The 19,408-nt window shown below is 36.2% G+C and overlaps 1 protein-coding gene across 1 annotated transcript in view; it reads left to right on the top strand.

Moving 5' to 3' along the window:
• The first annotated feature begins 549 nt into the window (after positions 1 to 549).
• Positions 550 to 19,408, top strand: part of LOC140241381 (GRIP1-associated protein 1-like) — a 38,658-nt gene continuing 19,799 nt past the window's right edge. The window contains exons 1-11 of the mRNA XM_072321115.1: positions 550 to 591; positions 2,853 to 2,919; positions 3,759 to 3,820; positions 4,497 to 4,523; positions 7,069 to 7,176; positions 8,306 to 8,459; positions 9,097 to 9,148; positions 9,979 to 10,148; positions 11,693 to 11,791; positions 13,122 to 13,223; positions 18,782 to 18,831. Of these exons, the coding sequence (XP_072177216.1) occupies positions 550 to 591; positions 2,853 to 2,919; positions 3,759 to 3,820; positions 4,497 to 4,523; positions 7,069 to 7,176; positions 8,306 to 8,459; positions 9,097 to 9,148; positions 9,979 to 10,148; positions 11,693 to 11,791; positions 13,122 to 13,223; positions 18,782 to 18,831 (933 nt within the window). The remainder of the gene's footprint in view (positions 592 to 2,852; positions 2,920 to 3,758; positions 3,821 to 4,496; positions 4,524 to 7,068; positions 7,177 to 8,305; positions 8,460 to 9,096; positions 9,149 to 9,978; positions 10,149 to 11,692; positions 11,792 to 13,121; positions 13,224 to 18,781; positions 18,832 to 19,408) is intronic.

The following is a 19,408-nucleotide window of genomic DNA, read 5'->3' as shown; positions in this document are numbered from 1 at the left end:
CCAAAAGAGTTTGATATGTATTTCCCCATACAAGAATACCGTAATTTAAATAAGGCAATATGAGGGATGAATATAATGTAAGCAGGGACGACAAAGGAAGACAAAATTTAATCTTGTTGATTATACCGATGTTTCGAGAAATAATCTTACATATACTATCAATATGAAATTTCCATGAAAGCTTATTATCAACTGTTATTCCCAGAAATTTGATATAAGAAACATTTTCCAGCGGTGTGCCATCAAAAATAATATCATCAGGTAGTGCCTCAATGGATGGATGTTGAATTAACAGCCTGTCTCTCTCAAAAGTTTTATTCTATTTTTTATTTTTCTGTTCTTTCATCAATCCAAACCGCTAAACACACTTTTTCTTCCTGTTTCATTTTCTATTTCTGGCCCCGTTATTCTGAATTAAAAAATAATAATAATAATAAATAAAACAATTAAAAAAAAAATCCGATGTCTCATTATTCAGGGCCGAGAGAGGGTTCAACGTCGATATGTGATCGATCCGAGTGATATCGGTACAATCACGATAGCAGAAAGATGGCGCAGTCCTTGTCGGATGACGAGTTCCAGCGAATGCAGGTAAATATAATTTTATAGAATTTGTGCTTAAAATGTATCTAAGATGTAGTGACATTTTAAAGGAATCAATGAATTGCTCAATCTTTGCACGACCATGAAAGAACGAATCGTAACATTCTTGCAATGGTTTGGTTTTGTATCCTGGTAGCCGATAACGTAAGAAACCTACTCCCGACCGACCGAGCTCTGCACTGGCCTCCGCCTATCAATGACTGCTACAGTAACTTGCTTTTTAGCCTGTTGTGGCACTGTGTATGCAATGTAGAGATCTACCCCAGTCTTCCCTGCGGTAGAACCATGCATTGCCATAGAACGACAGGGTTTGTCACTGCACTGTCAGTCAGCTGGTCAATCTTATTAGGCGCAAGATGTCAAGGTGTCATGCACACAGTTTATGGGAAAGTTGTAACTTGTTAGGCCTACATGAAGTGAAAGAAATGTCTGTAACAATTTTCCAAGACCATTTGTAATAGTTTCACCAATTTATCAAATTATTGGCATATTGCATTCCAGTACAGTACATTACAGTTAGCACAGTAGGCCTAACGGTAATATGTTCGACCAAAATCCCGACGACAGCTGTGTTGTGTGTGTGTGTGTTGAAACTGCTAACCATTCATACTGCGTGCATGTGCCACCTATAAGTTTTCACCATGTTCTGGCAAATAGATTTCCTGTCTGATTATCGTGCGGAAACTTGTGTTTTGAGGAACATGGAACCCATCCATTCAATTGTGTTGCCATAAAATAGAGATTAGAATTTCACTTATTAGAGCGTCTTTACTGTGTTCAAACATTCAACTAAATTTATTGAACATCTGATCTAGAAACCATAAATTATTAGAGCTGGGAATCTGTATTTAGATGTAATGTTAGACAATGTAAATACATTTTCATATCACTTTGGAGGAGTGGGCATGGATACCGAGTGAGTTATCAGTTTCCTTGACACATACCTTGTACATATAGATCCATTTACATTCTGATTAAATCAGTTGTAGGGCCTACATGGCAATATGATGACACATTGATGTTTATTTGTAAGTTCATAGAACATTTGTGAAGAGTTCTACAAATACATCTGATTCCCCTTTATAGAGAAACAAAGGAACTACTGTAAAAGTGGAAATTTTCGCGGTGTTGAAATTTTCGCGCATTTCGCGCAACCAGAAACTAGCGCGAAAATAAAAACACGCGAATATTTTTGCTTGCCATACGTTCCTGTGCGTGATGTCTTGATTCCGCGGAATTAAAAACACGCGAAACTCTTCTGACCCGGCCTAGCGCGAAAAATTAGTCCCGCGAAAATATCCACTTTTACAGTACTACTACACTTGCACTAGGCTCTTGTAAATTTTCAAAACAAGAGATACATTAAATGTATACAGTAGGGAAGATATTTGAATAATAACCTCATTTGTAATCATTAAAAACTGCTAAAAATTAGTGTAAAAAAAAATGCACAGGGTCATCACAAGTAAAGACTACAGTGTAGCTTAATGTGTCATTTTGTGTGGTAGATGTAATGCCATACACACAAAGTTGAATGCATGGTTGTATTTATGGACCTTGTTGCTATGACATGAGTGCATGGTTGTGTTTGAAATGTAAGTGCAGCCTGAAAAAAGACAAGAAAACGAATGGAGAATGTTAAGGAACATTGTAAGTTATTATAATCAAGCATGGACTTGGTCAAAGGAAAGTACCGGTACATATAAATAGGGACAAAAGTTCGACAATTGTTAATTCAATACCTCTTCCCACATTTTATGATGGAATCAAAAGCACATTGAGTCATGCTATACAGTAATCAATGCAACCTCATGAGATGTTTTCCAGAAAGCAATGAGTATAAAGAGTGAAAGTAAGGTACTGGTGATGTGTAAAAAATATAGTTGTTTTAGATAGAGGGATGGCTTACTGAAATGAATTGCTCTTGTCATTTTCAATACTGGTAATTTTTTTTCTATCTGAAAGCTCCAATCCAAGCTTGCAGTTACAGTGTGTTTTCCATTGCCTTCTTGTATTCTGATTATTAATAATGATGATAATGATGATGATGATAAAAATGATAATAATAGTAATAATGAAGGTAGTGATAATAGTAGTAGTAGTAATAATAATAATAATAATAATGATAAATAAATAAATGAAAATGATTTATTAGCAGGAAAAGAGTTGGTCGTTTTCAAGCTGACTGCAAATATATGTATTTGTGCTAGTGAAATTTAGTGATTTCTGTTTCACATGTTTCTGTCCAGAGTCAGTTGCTTGAACTTCGAACATCCAATTACCAACTGAAAGATCATTCTAAAAAGTTGGAAAATGGTAAGAACCATCATTTCATAAAATTCACAATGTCTAGAGAAAGCTATGAATCGGGATGAACATACATGTGTAATGTCCTCTGTTGATATGCACAGCAAATCAACTTGTAGCCCTCTTCATTAAATGTACTATGTGACTTCAAACAAATGCGTAGAAAATGAGAATCCTTGTAGGAAACATTGATATGAAAAATATCATGTTTTTTTATGTGGAATGACTCTGATAAATGCAATTTTGTTCATTAGCTTTTTACTCAAGTCATCTCACTTTGAAATTTACCAATATGAGAAATGTGTGCACTAGAATAATTTTGCCTTGCTTTTCAAGTGTTATGCAGTTTCATTGTGAAAGTTTGTTGTATGTTTATAGTTATGCAAATGGTCAGTTTGTGTAAAACAGTTTTGAACTTCCAGGTTGGAGACCATGTTATAACCATGTCTAATAGTGTTAACCCGTTGAGGATGGTTTGATTTTGCTACAACACACATTTCCCATAGACACCTGCCCGAGTATACTCAGGACTCGTCCTCAACTGGTTAATGTACAGTGTAGTGATGCAGGAATGCAGTGTGTGTATTTCAGAGTGTTTTACAAACTTGTGATAGAAAATTGAACTGCATAGAAAATTGAATTGCTTTATAGATTTATATGAGAATGGAAATCTATTTAGATCCATTTTCTTTATCCATTTTAGTAATATCTTGATGAAGGTAGTCTAGGGTGCTTATTTTTCTGCCTTGTTAGACTGTACATGTTTATTGGGCCTTTTTTTTCCAGACCTCTTTCATTGTATGGTCTGGTTGATTTTTAATTGATTTATGGTTGTTCTTTAATTTCAGAGCTCAATCGTCTTAGACAGACCTCAGCTGCAAATGAGAAGGAACTGGAAAAGGCCACAAAGGTAACAATAATAACAACAACAACAAACTGTTCCAGAATTTTTCCTTTTTTAATTTTTTTCTATTTAACAATATGTATTCTTTAACTGAATGACTGCAATGTAAAGGTGTGTTCAGACCTTGGAAAACTGAGAAATAATGACAACATAAATCCATGAAACTATTAATTAAGATGTGTGTGTGTTCCAATGTTTTGGTATATAAAATTCACCACATTTTCTCAGTTACTAGGGTTTATTTGTGTGATATTAATGTGGATTTGATGAGGGTTTCTTTGGTAGTTTTGTTTGTTGTTATTTCTATATAAAACTTAGTGATGAAGTCCTGCATGTAAAGTACCTTGAAAGTATGAAGTGAAAATTACATTACCGCATTATAATCTTACTCATTTTAGTAATTTGCAGTGCATATTGGTATATACAGATGTCACCAGTCAAAGTTTAACTGCAGTGTGTGCAGTTCCCAGCATTATACCTGGAACTCTAATCATTAACCCCAATCTTACTATTTGTACCATATTCTTATGGTTTGTTGTATAAATGTTATAAGTTATGAAGGTTCCTGAGCAAGTGATAGAATTTCCTCAAACCTTCAACTGTTTGAAATACTGTGTATATGCTCTGAGAAAGACATTTTTCTTTTTTTTTTTGACATTCAACTTTTTGAACTTCTTTTTAGGTCATTGCAAGAAGTAAAAAGGCCAAGGTAAGTTTGAAATGTCAATGAATACTTTCATTTTATATGGACGGATATCATTTATTTCTATGAATATATATATGAATATGTTTGTATGGAAAATATTTCAAACTGACACTACCACAGAGACTGATTAGCTAGGAAGGACAGATTCTTTGTGCTTTATTTTTTTATTCTTTTTTTATGTTGGGGGAAATGACATTGGATGTATTAAATCTCTGTATTGCATATTCTTCTGCCAGAAAAAAAAAAGGGGGGGGGGGGTGTGAGGTGGTACATGTGGTGTAATCTTCCCAGTAAATATCAATATTGTTTGATTGTAAGCAAATGCGCTGATGATTTGGGATTGATCATCAACCATCCAAATAACTCCTGGGAATGTGCCAAGTACCTTCATTTGAGAGCCAAGTCAGCTATTTATTTATTTACCTCAATGAGGTCATCATCACAGTTTTCATTTTTGTCAAGTCTCCTGTTCATGAATGGATGACTTGATGAAGCACAGGGTGCAGTATACGCTGTTATGAATGTATTGTTTATCAATTTTACATACAAGACATTTTTAGTGGAAGGGGGGGGGGGGGGGCAAGATTTCCAAAATAGCAAAAAAAAAAAAAATACAGTGATTGTAGCCATTTTACTGGCACAATCATATTTCTCATTTCATGGTTACACAGTTTCACGATCCTTGTAGAGATGTAAAGGCATACATGGTATTCATTGTGCTTCATGTCGGGATGAATACATAAGTGTGTGTGTTTTAAGCCATACCTTGTAAGTTGTGTAAAGTTTGCATAAAGATGGAATTGCACTTGTGATTAACACTGCATATACATGTACAGCACACATCAGTTGATTTATAAGGCAGAAATAAAAACAAAAGTTATTATTGTCCCTTCCCAAACGTAAGAGCAACACTTTCAACACAAACCTTAGATTGCGAGGAACAAACGAGATTTTAAGGCATATGTCAGAATGTTAGAAAGAAGAAATTATAAAGGTAGTTAGGATTATTAGGACAAAACTAAATGTAATGCATAGCAAACTTATAAAATCCTTTCCATTGGAATAGTAATGCAAGAATAAACTACTCTCCTTTTAATATGAGCAAGCAGTTCCTGTACACTCTGTAATTGCTTTCATCTTGGCGCAGTTACAAGCCTGAATTAATGTAAGCCCCATTTGACCTTCATATCAAATCTCTCTGTCTATCAAACCACCCATTAAGTTGGAAATGTTTTGTCCTGTTGATGGAACAAGTTATGTGAATACCCTGTCAACAGTTCAGTATGAGCTTGCTTTTGAAATATTGCGCAGTTGGTGAGGTATTTCTAGATGGATAGTATGTTTAACGAACACAGACCACACTTCGTTCAAAATTAGTCAGCACACTATGGCTGATAGCTCTAAATGAGTAGGGTTCATTCATGGGTTCATTCATGGGTTCATTCATGCCTGTTGGTCAGATGAGTGGAGATAATTTAATTTTTTATGATCATTCGTGACCTTATGCTGTGTCCTTAATTGCACGTGCTATACTGAAAACATGCATTGTGTCATGATTAAGCTTTAAATTGTCTCGCATGCATCATTAAGATTTGGGTACATGCCACCATATTGTTGTGTAAGCCATATGATAATAACTTGTACTTATATATCCCATGGGGTGTAGAAGCCCTGACTGTGCAATTTTACTGGGATAAAAATAATAGGTTTCAATGCCATTAATTTCAGGTAAACATGCCATCATTTCTTAATGTAATGAGCAAAATTGTTATCACTGTGGATTGGAATACCAGCCAGAAAATATTTCAATTGCAAGTACTATGCAAAAGAATTGCATATATATGCAACATGGTGGTTTGCCTAAACACAATACATGAAAAGGTCTTCTTTCACTTGTTGGTACAAAGGAAAATATCCCTAATTATATTCTAGCAGGGTACTGGATACTGTAAAAGTGGTTTCTTTCGTGGTGGTTTTATTTTCGCGCTTTGAGGTTGAACCGCGAATTTAACATCACGCAAAAATGTTTTGAAATGTCGAGCGAAATTAACCACACAAGGAAATGTTTTGAACTCACCGCTTGTTACAACGCTATTGCGCACATGCAAACACGAAGATTCCGCGCATTGAGTGTATTGATGGTCAACACACACACAGCGATACCCCACAATGTACATGTAGGTACAAGCATGTTATAAAGTACTCGAGAGATGGGATTTCAGGTAAGCCTGCATTTGATTTTAATTTCTATGTAATAAATAAAAGAATAATTGGATTATAAAACAGTTTTTGCCGACTGAATTCACAGATTTTGCCAACCGCAAATTTAAACACACGCGAAAAAGTCGGCACCGATGGAAACCGCGAAAGTATCTGTACGCGAAAGAAACCACTTTTACAGTACTGTCCAGTTGTATATTTTATACCCATATACCTTTATACCTTATACCTTTGCTCGGGTCCAATTGAAGCGCAAATGCCAAATTGTTTTTCTTCAGAGTATGACATGGTTCGTTGGTGTATTAAATCTTTATTTCTTGATATTCAGGATGTAGAAGCTCTCTTTGCTGAAAATGACAGCCTGCAACGCAAACTACAAAGCCAGGAGGAAGATTTCAGGCTCCAGAACTCAACTCTCATTGAAGAATTGTCAAAGGTATTGTGGATCTGATATCGGAATAGAGTGCATATGAATTGAGTTTACAGCATTTGAATACTGTGTGCATATGTTTGTGTGAGGTTTTATTCTAGGTGCGATCGTTAGGCTGCGTTCACATAGAAGTATACTATTCGGGTATTCGGGCTCGTTTTTCGAGGGCACGCGAATAGCTTGAATCGAACGATAGGATTTCCTCACACCGGTTCACATAGGAGGGCACTATTTGAAAGTACCGAATAGCTGCGAAAAGTATAGCAAAGTGGGAATCGAACTTGTTCGATTTTCTTGCAGCGTATACCGTCTCTCGTTTATGAAATAATGACAATTTTGGTCTGGATTTGCCCTTTAGCAAAAATAAGCATGTAGACTGACATTCTGATGCAGTTTAGAAATTGTTAATAAGATTTGCTAGGATGTAGGAGGAAGAAATCCTCACTGCATGGGATGGTGAGTTGACGGTGTGGGTGATGGTGTATTCGGGGCCCGAATAGCGAATACCGAATAGCGAATACCGAATACTTCTATGTGAACGCAGCCTTAGAGGGAGATGGTTGAGTGCAGATAACAGGAAGCAATATGATGCAACTTGTTTTAATTTTATGCATAGCTTGCAGTGGTGTTAAAAAGAATAAGACTCTGGTTTGCCTGTTTATGTGTTCCACTGTAATTATTCATGTTGTCAAAGTGACCTGAAAACCACTTCTTCTTGTATGGCACAGTGTATCACCTGTTTGCATTTTAGGGAAACTTGGTACATATGTGACCATGAGGAGCTGAAATAAGTAGAGATGGGGTCATGAGGTCAAACGTCACAAGATTAAGGGCAGATATTCTGTTTCACATGATATGCAAGGTCAAATTCAAATTCTTAAATATTTCAATTTAGTCACAGCTTAGCTAAATGATCCAGGTTGAATAACATATCTCACATGATGTCACTTTTGATTTATATGATTTATTTGTGAAATGATAGATAACTACACTGAAATAATACATTATGAAATTTATTTCAGCTTGGCTTACTTTATTCTGTGACATTGCATATTACAGGTAATACTTTATATGAATGTGAAAAAGGTCAACTGGATTAGCACTTATGTTCTTCCTCCTCAATTTGAATTACTAGCTCTGTGCAACGAATGAACAGCTTGAAAAGGAGATCCGTGACCTCAAGAATGAAAAACCTCCCCCCGAGGTTACCGCAGCCAGCAGCACAGAGTCACAAGATGAGATCAGGAGGCTTCAGGCAGAAAATGCGGCTCTTCAGAAAAACTTGGCGAGTAAGTTTGTGACATCAGTGAATTCATGCAGAGAGAATAGAACTCGGGAGCGTAAAGTAATAGAAGGGATGACACATCGCTGATGTGTTCGAACCGGTTGGATGATCATATCATCACAGATATCCTTCTTTAAATTGTAATTCAAGCTGTTACAACTTGCTTTACCCAGTGCCGTGATCATCTTGTGTGTTGTTTAGCTGTTGAAGAGAAGTATTTGAACAGAAATGGAATCACTATCATTGCAATCTAAATTGAAAAACTCATTGAGAAAATGTATGTATTTCACCTTTGTCAACAAGAAAGAACATTTTTGCATTTCAAAGAAAACTTGAAGTGGTTTCAAAATTTACAGGAAAGTAAAGTAAAATTGGTTGAAGGAAAAACACAAAGTAAAGTTACTCTGAAGTCAATTGAAGTGTAAGGAAATTTAGAGACTTCTTTTGTTGTCATTCCTTTAGTGGGAATTGGTTTTACCTTTGGCTTTCACATCAACTGCACTAATGCCTAATGCCATTTTGATAGAGATAGGATAAATTTCACAAGCATTGGATAAGCCACTGCACTTTAAGAGGTATTTTTCTCTTCACATTGTTTGCTGTTCAACTGAATATGACTTTTTATTTAATCACTGTTTTAGGCACTCAACAGAGGTACACAGATGAACTGAATGGAATGAGGCAGAATGTAAAGTGAGTTGAAAGAATGGCCTGTAGGTGGAAAGACACTAGTATGCTTTTAACTCAGATGATATTTATGTAGTTCACAGAGAAAGGTGCTAATTTCAGAAGATTAACTATGATATCTGCACTTGTAATTTACCAGTATGTATTTTGCAGCACAAAAATCAGTGAAGTAGGATTTGTGTGAAATTTTCAAACCTGCAAGCAATATGACTTGAGATTATGCAATAGCAAACAGAGCAGAATAGCTCAGTTTTTTGCATCCAGGAAATATGACTGGTTTACGGATTTATCTACCCTTCCTTGCTTGTAATTAAATGATATCTGTTTGTTGCAATGTTGAATTTTGTCTTATAGATGGAGAGTACCAGTATTTAGTCAGAATGCTTTGTTGTGCATGATAATTATTATGAAGCATATTGTTCATGTAGGATGGAATGCATGGTCACAAGCTGAATAATTATTGTGCTTTCACAATTATTATGCCGTGTATAGTTCTTGTGAGATGGAATCAATGGTGACAAGCTAAATCCTGTTATCTATAATTAATGGTCAGCTGGATGTCACACTGCAAACTCACAAGGGCTTCTTCCTTTCTTGCTGTTTCCCCCACCAATGGCATTGTCTTTGTTTGTAGTCATACTGCCACATTATTTCTCATTGTATGTTATATGTCCTATGAATTTTTCTCTATTTGTGTCTCGTACTTTCATGTTTTATTGTATGCTCTGTATATTTTTAATGCTTGGTGCAAAATAAACTAAACTGAAACTGAAACTGAATTGAATGTTGCTTGCAAGCATTCAATACTCTTGTCACCTTGATGATCTTCTCTGCAGTATGTTAACCCAAGCCTGTGCCGATGCAGAAGAGAGGTACACCAGGCTCCTGGGAGAGCGCCCCACCCCAACAGGAGCCTCAGGGGATCCAGGGGAAGGCGACCAAATGGAAGAGATTCCCATTTCTAGTCCAGATGGAAATACATCTGACCAGTCTCCCCTAGAAGCAGGTATGCTAGTCAGTAGTAATCGTAATGAGTGTTGATGATGTTGCAGATGACAGAGATACTGGCTGTTATATTTTAGCAGTGTCTGTAGTTCTGGGGGTTTCTTGCCAAAAATACTACAGGTTTCATGGAATCTACAATATATCCCAAATTGTTTTACTTCTTGCACCTATTGGAGGAAAGATAAAATTGCTAATTTTCTACCAAAGTTGCACTACCATATTTAAGCCCTGTGAATACAACAGTGCTTCTAACAAGGTTGCCAATCCTGTGATGATGAGGCAGAATGCAGCCAGATATGATGAAAAAAAAATAATAAAAACTCTTCAGCACAAGGACAATTCATTTGAATAGATACATGTATGTGGTACCCACTACCACAAGGGATCAGAACCATCACTGGCTATTGGCCAGAAGCTCCATAGTCTAGTGGATATGATGCCTGTTTAGCATCCAGGAGGTCATGGGTCCAAATCCCACCCAAGTATATGTGCCTATGATGTTTATCATGGCTATTACTAAAAAACACTTACTAATTTGTGTTTATGTATTTCAATATAGGGCAGTTTGTTAATCACTGGCAACAAGAAAATGTTGTTTTTAGAATCGGGATGCAAATGAATCGCAGACAATTATAACATTTTCATCCATTAGTGCAAGGAAAAAATTTTTGATTTGGCAAGTGTGTGGTGGAATGCACTGGGATGCCAGTATTTTGTAAGCTGATAAGGACATTACAGCGTAAGACTCATAGGGTGCTAGGAAGTAGGTGTGTGTAACAGTATGGACATCATCAGTAGCACAATCACATTATAATGCCATGTGCCAATAACTGGCCAACAAACAAGATTACCTCGACAGCGTCTGCCACATATAAAGACAGAAAATAAAATTGATAACAACAAGAGTGTGTCATCCAGCAGTGATGGTATTACTAAGGCATACTGATTTTTATGGGATGCAAATGACTGTTATTGAAATAGACTGCAAAGTTCAAAGACAGTCAGAGATGGCAGGTTTGTACAAGCTGAGATTTGTATAGTACAGGTATATTATGGGGCCCTCCGTGCTCGTCCCCTTGCTTGAAATGCAGCTTTTGCCAAATGAAAAACTTTTGTCTTTTACTGTCAAAGCAATTTGCAAATGACATAAGCATGTTATTCTATGTGATCATAAACTGTAAGCAATTTATTTTCTGTATATGAAATGCATGCATTTTTGTTGTTGTAAAGAATTATTTGATACATTTAGATGTGCTTTAAAGTGATATTTCAGTATATCATGCTTTGTGTATTAAGAGATGCAGTTAATTTTTTTTTTTCAGAGATTGTGAGTGGCATTTGTCAGCAGTTGTTGAGCATGTTATTCATGTTTTGTTCAAAATCCATGTTTTTGTAAGTTCACTTTCAAAGCATGACAGTGTAGCTCTACACATCGCCCATATTTATGCCACATTTTATGAGCACATAGCTGATTTTCTGTGTAAAGGTGTTATTTTTGCATGATTTTGTACTTGACTTGAATTTGTCTTTGTGTCATATATCCAGAGTTAGAGCGCTTTTTGAATGATGAATTTGAGGCTTTTATTGAGGACCTGAAGCTAACAGCAGTTACAAGTGATTTTGATGATGCAGTAGAACCTAAAGGTCTGTATATTTCTTCTACTTTCCTTAACATCTTTATTTCAAAGAGTACATACTGTAGACACAAATACATGCATACACACACGCCACACGCTTGTACAACCATTGTACTGCACAGTCAGCAAAATGTGTTATGTTTTTTAAGCTTACAAGTTCTACATGTGACTTTTCTTGTTGATGTGATTTGCATTTTGATTATGTGTTTCAAGTCTTTTGGAAGAAAGGAGAAATTCTCATCTTTCAAATTGTTATCTTGCAAAGCACCTACCATGCAGTTATTTGTGGATTTACATTCGTGAACTTTCCTCCTTTCTTTTTGAGTGGAATGTGGTCCACATGGACTCTGTGCCTCACTAATAATGCAAGGCGATTTGCACACTAAAATATTGGAATCATTCTTATCAAAAGTGTGTCCTGTGTTGCAAGTACCTTGCGTATTGGCACAACTTTGTAATTGCGCTTTTAACCACCATAATGATAATGTCATGCGACTTGTAGACCATTAGCGTTGTGTGTGTGAATCTCTGTTTATGCATGCCTCTGAGTAGATCATTTTAGAGGAAATGACTCAGGATACGGGACTGATGTTATTTTTACATTTTTAACCACTGTGAGTACCTATCATGTCAGATCCTAGAATTTACATGTTATTTAGTCTTCCATGAAAATATTTATGAAACTCACTCTCTGGTAGTCAAGGTCAAGGTCATGGCAAATTTAAACTAGAAATACACATGTGCTGTAATGATATAACACAGAGGCCACCATTTTGTTGACAGATATGTCAATCAAATAACTGTAATATTCTCGTTTGCATCAATTTATCTGGGCAACAAGCTCAGCAGATACTCAAGAGTGTTTGTTTTTGTTTGACTGTCTTATGTGTGTGTGTGTGTGTTTTGTTTTGTTTTTTCCCTTTTTAAACATTGAGCTGCAGCATGAAATTTTAGCTGTTTTAAGTAGTGACACTCATGCATATTTCAAGACCACTGAAAAATTACTTTGTTTCCACAGGAGGGTATTACTGCCTCGTATCATGTGACATGTGGCTACATAATACTGCTGTAGTAAACATACTATGATGCTCTTTTGCCTTATGTATCCATATCCACTGATGCTATTAAAAGCAAATTAAATGGATCTGTGTTCGATATTACTTGCATCCAGTAATTTGAAAAGATTTTAATATGAATGAACTGACGACTAAGTCATGTCATTTTTTGTTAAGTTGTGTTTCTGATATTACGATTTAAATAGATATGTGGTGTGTTTGATTGTTTACTTGTTTCTTTCATTGATTTTTGATAATTGTGCATCTGCATCTTTTCGTTAGATCCAATGACAGTACTACAAGGACATGCCAAACAGTTGAAGAAAAGGGTGAGCGGTGCTTTGGTTAGAAACATGGAAAGCTTGGTCAAAATGGTCTCAAAGGGTGAGTGTACTGTGTCTTCTTCCCTACACAAATCACAGCATGCTTGGATATTATAGTGAGATATATTCTGCACACTCAAACATTATGTGATTTACTATATATTGTCATCTGTCAAAAATGTATGAATGTATATTTTACATATGAATGTATATTTTATATGAGTAATTGGTCTAAAGTGAACAAGAGAAAGTGTGTATTATTTTTTTTAATCAGAACCGGCAGCATCCCCCCCCCCCCCCCGACACTCTTTCGCTTATTTGAACTGCATCCTGATAGTCTAAATCTTTGTTCTCTGCATATTCATTTTTAAAAAAAAAGTGCTACATATGAAACTGTCACTGTTCTTTTTTTTTGTTTAATTTGTTATTATTATCATTTTTGGTGGTGATGGTAGTAGCAGTAATATCATCATCATCCTCACCATTAATGGCAGTTATAGTAGTGGTAGTGGCGGTGATACTAGTACTGTGTACCAACAGCATGCTGAGTTATTGAAGAGTTTTCCTTTAATGCTATAGGGACACAGGCCCGTAGCCAGGATTTTTCAAGGGGGGTGCGGTCACTAAAAAAACGGACCTTCGGTACCAATACCAATGATGACACACACACACACACACACACACACGCTATTATATACATATATATTTTTTTTTTTCTTTGGACGACCGAACTACAAAAGTTGTATAAGAATTTGCGCGCGAAGCGCGCCGCAAATTGTGAATTTTGACTGTTTTAATGACGTTTTAAAGTCTCGAGGAAATTTGTATTTTTGTCTGTTGCATGCAATCGCGTTACGGTATTTCATCTAGGAAATAGTAAAAACTCATTTTGCCAGGAAGTTGCAAAGTTTAATTGTGTTCGAGACTCTGCGCGCGTAGCGCGCCGCAAAATTGAGAATAGTGATTTTCCTGGTGTTGTTTTAACTTTTATTTTTTCTATTGTATACCCGCGTTAGCATGCCTGAAGCCTGGTATGCGAGTTTGTCAAAAACGAAAATAAATAAGAAAATTTGTAAAACAAAATGAATCGTAAATGTGAACCATTTATATTTTGCCTCCTTGTGGTAGGATATTTCCAGCATTTCCGAACTTTCAAATAATCATTTTAGATTAATAATATTAAAGGTAGTAGATCCGATTCGCAAACATCTCCAATATCAGTCAAATGTCATATTAACCATCATGCTAAGAAGGTTTTCTTTGTGAAATTTGGAGGTCAGTGAAATTCAAAAATTAAACATCCGTTAGCCATTGGAAGAAGTTGAGTGCAAATTCAGACCTCAGGCTTAGTGCTCAGATGTTTTCCTATTTGATTTGATCTGTCTTACTGTGCACACTAAGATACATACTGGAATGGTTATTTCTTATCTATTAAATTATAGTAGGTTATTTGGTTACTAGCTGTCTCTGGGCATTTTCGAATTGGGCTGCAAACAGTGGCGTATCTAGGGAAAACGGCGCCCGGGGCAAGCACGAAAATTGCGCCCCTAATTTCTGAAAAAAAGTGTTCAACCCCTACCCCATCCCGGTAGGGACTTTAAACAAAGTCCGCATGATGCTTTTTCAAGCACTTAAAAGGGATCTTTTTGAGGGTGATTTAAATGTAATGAATTTTGATAGATTTTGGCGAGCGAGCGCAGCGAGCGAGCCGAAAATTTTTGTATTTCAGCTTACAAAACATGGAATTTTTGTCATTTTTTGCTTACCAAATCTTACAATTCTAATCAAGATATAGTGACAGCCTTATAGATATCGATTTATACCAAAAGAACTGAGGACTTAAAAAAGTACTCTAAATTAGTGCGCGCGAGTGTGCTGAAATTTGTAAATGTTCTCGTCATCATCACGTATTGTTCTTATATTTTTTTCATATAAATTTTGGCGAGCGAGCGCAGCGAGCGAGCCGAAAATTTTTGTATTTCAGCTTACAAAACATGGAATTCTTGTCATTTTTTGCTTATTAAATCTCACAATTATAGTGACGACCTTATAGATAACGATTTATACCAACAAACTGAGGACTTGAAAAAATACTCTAAATTAGTACGAGCGAGTGAGCCGAAATTTGTATATTTCTGCGTCATCATTACGTTTTTTTTTTCTTATCTTTTTTGATTTTTTTCTTGCGCCCCTCTTCCCCGTATGTTCGAAACCGTTGGCGTCCTCTTTTGATCCAATCGGATTCAGAGCGAATGAACGAATGAAATTGCAGTCGCTGCTCCGTGTAACATTTTTCCTGCTAAATATAAAATGACATGAGTGAACACAATAGACATTATCATTTTGTCCGCGTCATCGTCACGTTTTGTTCTTATCTTCTTCTTTTTTTTTAAACAAATTTTGGCGAGCGAGCGCAGCGAGCGAGCAGAAAATTTTTGTATTTCAGCTTACAAATCATGAAACTCTTGTCATTTTTTGCTTATTAAATCTTACAATTCTAATCAAAATATAGTGATGGCCTTATAGATAACGATTTATACCAACAAACTGAGGACTTGAAAAAATACTCTAAATTAGTACGAGCGAGTGAGCCAAAATTTGTATATTTCCGTGTCATCATTACGTTTTGTTCTTATCTTGTTTGATTTGTTATTGTTTTTTTGCGCCCCCCCCCACAGAATATCTGTGCCCCCCCCCCCCCCCGTATGTTCGAAACCGTTGACGCCCTCTTTTGATCCAATGGGCGATCGCTTCAGAAGGAATGAAATTGCAGCCGCTGCTCCGTGAAACATTTTGCCTGCTAAATATAAAATGATATGTGTGAACACAATAGAGACTGCCATTTTGTCATCATCACGTTTTGTTCTTACCTTCTTTTTTATACAAATTTTGGCGAGCGAGCGCAGCGAGCGAGCCGAAAATTTTTGTATTTCAGCTCACAGAACATAGAATGTTTGTGTGAACACAATAAACATTGTCGTTTTGTCCGCGTCATCATCATGTTTTGTTTTTATCTTGTTTGATTTGGTTTTCTGCCCCCCCCCCCCCCCCCCTTACCATTCTCCCTCCCCCTTCCGGGCGAGTTTTTTTTTTTTTTCTTCTTCTTCTTCTTTTTCTTCTCTTTTTTTCTTCTTCTTCTTCGTTTTTTTTTTTCGTTTTTTTTGCGCCCCCAAGGAGTGGCGCCCGGGGCACGTGCCCCCCTTGCCCCCCCCCCCCCCCTAGATACGCCACTGGCTGCAAAGAGATCCACTACCTTTAAGTTAGAAGAGAGATAAGTAAATAATGATAAAATAAACAAACAAAAAAGAATGAGTTTCTTTTGTAATACTATCTGACAAACTTTTTACTTTACCATTTTACTTCATAGCTCAGCACTTTCCATTCTCTCTCATACCCTCTTACCCATTACATTTAAATGAAATACAACTAAAATGAGTTTGCGTGCCTGCATAATACTCTTTGGAAATTATAAGTGAAAATTTTTTTAGGTTTTGGCTCACTTTAAAATGAGAACCAATAGAACTGTCACAACATGAGAAAATGTATAAGTAATAATCAACACTACATTTCCGAATTTGGCCTGCAAAGAAATCCGCTACCTGTAAGTTAGAAAAGAGATTAGTAAATAATGATAAAATAAAAAAGAAAGAAAAGAATGAGTTTCTACCGCTGTATCCAGAACAGAGCCTGAAACGGTGCAGGCTCAAGAAATCGTTTGTACTATAATACGTCTTGAAGTACTGTGTGATACTGTTGACTCAGACTTCTACAAAGCTGTAAGTGAGAATTGTAATCCAATCCGACTCATTTTGTCTCTCCTGATCGTTCGTAAGAAATGCTAATTCATGACCACCTTTTCACAATTTGATTGGAGCATGCATTCATAATGGAAAATAGTTGACATAATAATCTATCCCCAGGCATTATCATGCCAACATGTACTTATATACATGTACTATATCTTTGTGAGACGTAGATATAAAATGTCTCAGGTTTTCGATTATAGTTATAATTTCGAGGAAATTTCTTTAATTCTTATCAAAATAAAAACATTATACGTAAACTTGAGGCTATTAGATTTTCATCCACTTACCTCTGTTCCTGTGAAAAAATGTAAGTGTCAACCTCAATGTCATCCACGAATCGCACGTACTCGGGCGGTCAGTGGAAAAAAAAACACCGGTCACACGCGCCAAGGGCCATGGCATGCAGTGCCAATATAATAATAGCTCGCACAAGTTGATACATAACATTTGTGTTTGTGTGCATGGGGACGATCCGATGGTTCATACAACAAAAGGGTTTCGTACAATTATTTTTAACATTGGTAAACGTACTCTTCCACATTTACGTAGCATAATAATGTGTCTTTATATTTATTTGGATTGTTATCTTGAGAATTGCTAAAAACCGTTATTATGAAAAAGTGGACCTTTCAGAATTTGGGGGGGTGCGTACGCACCCGACGCACCCCCCCTGGCTACGGGCCTGGGGACATACATGAAAGATGTGAGAAGAATATAATGGATACAGATGTCATATTCTTTCACACTGTGGTGACTTCCAGTTAAAGTAAGACGACACAACAGACAGTCGGATGTTATTGACATGACATTTCCAGATGGACTTCACATCATGTCTGCTACACAGGAACCGATGTTGCCTGTGATAACTGAAATATCCTACTCTTGTTGAGCAGATTGCAAAAATTTCCTGTATGTTTCCTGTGCACTCGGTGCAAACTATGGTGAAAATCACATGAGTATGATGTTGAAATAGCATTGACTTAAGTGCAAAGTGTCTCCAAAAATACATACGTTCATCAATATTATGTCAATACTGATTTTTTTTTCTCAATTTTTAGTATCGTCTGTGAGTCTGTGAGTAGTCTTGGGACATTAAGAATTCTACATATGTACATAAAGTGCTGCAAAATTGATTACTCCTGATTGACAGTATCATTTTTGATAATGTGTACCAAATGCACCTTACTGCGGTTATTTTTCACTTTCCCCAGATAGATGTTACTTTCAGATTTTCTGCGTTTTGCTTTGCTAACGGTCAGCTATTGCAGTCTGCTTGTGGCCGGCACTAAATGTTCATACCCAGCAAAACTATAACAAATTAAAACAAAACAGAACAAAGTAAACTATGACCAGTCATCTTGAAACCAATCTGCATTTTTGTCATATATGAGAAAGCTCTTATTTTACAAGCAGGTCATTGCATTCTATTTGCTTTTTGCACCAGAGTTGAATGCTAACATGCTGGTGTCATCAAGTTGTTGCTTTTGCAATACCTAAATTCTGTTGGTTAGAACATTCGAAATATTACATGAATCCTTAGAAATTATATGAAAATGTTTTTCTTCTAGTGAATGTGAGGTTGTTTTCATGCAGTTTATTGCTTGTATTCGGTTTGTTTTGTTTTGTTTTGTTTTTTTAATAATGCCAAAGTTTAATTCTTAATTGCTGGGGACATCTACCCTATGCCTTTCCAGAGCTGTAAGTTATGAGGGTAAGAACATTTTAATATGGTGTGGAGCAGGGCTATTGTTTACTGGCTGAAAGATGGCTTAGAACTCATTACCGTGTGACTGTGTTGTATATCATTATACAGATGAAGGAAGCAAGAGCAGAGGGAACTCATTTGCAGAGCCAAATGATCAGGTGAGAATTTTCATCACAAATAATCATAGTGATCACAAAATGGCCCAGGTGGAATCCATGGCAAACCATGCAGTATGAAACAAGAGTTGGAAAACTTACTGTACACAAGATTGTGTGTGAGGGGAATGAAGCAATTTGTGGGTTTTGAACTAATGACACAAAGTTGAATGAAATTAAAAATGTATGTTTTAAAGTTATGTGTATTCACATCTGCATGCATTTGTTCAAGAGTTTTGAGTGAATACTCAAACATCAGAGGCAAAAATAAAGTACATATAACATAATTCTTGGTTTTATGAATTAACTTGCAGTTTTACTTATTTGAGTAATATCTTTGCTTATATGACAGATGAATGTGAATTTGTATAATCCTTAAAGGGACTGTACAGTACTGGTTGAGGTAAGGGATTCATGTTTTGAACATTTCTAAGTGAGATAATGAGTAACCTCTTATGAAATATGAAAGAGCATGTAATTTTAAGAAGGATTCAACGTTTATTTGATGAAAATTGGTTTGAAAATGGCTGAGATATCCAAAAAAGTGATAATAATAAAAGGCGACAGGCCACAACTTTAT

This window comes from Diadema setosum, chromosome 2, assembly GCF_964275005.1.
Source record: "Diadema setosum chromosome 2, eeDiaSeto1, whole genome shotgun sequence".
In the NCBI taxonomy this organism is placed as follows: Eukaryota; Metazoa; Echinodermata; class Echinoidea; order Diadematoida; family Diadematidae; genus Diadema; species Diadema setosum.
This window is presented reverse-complemented; position numbering and strand designations above follow the sequence as displayed.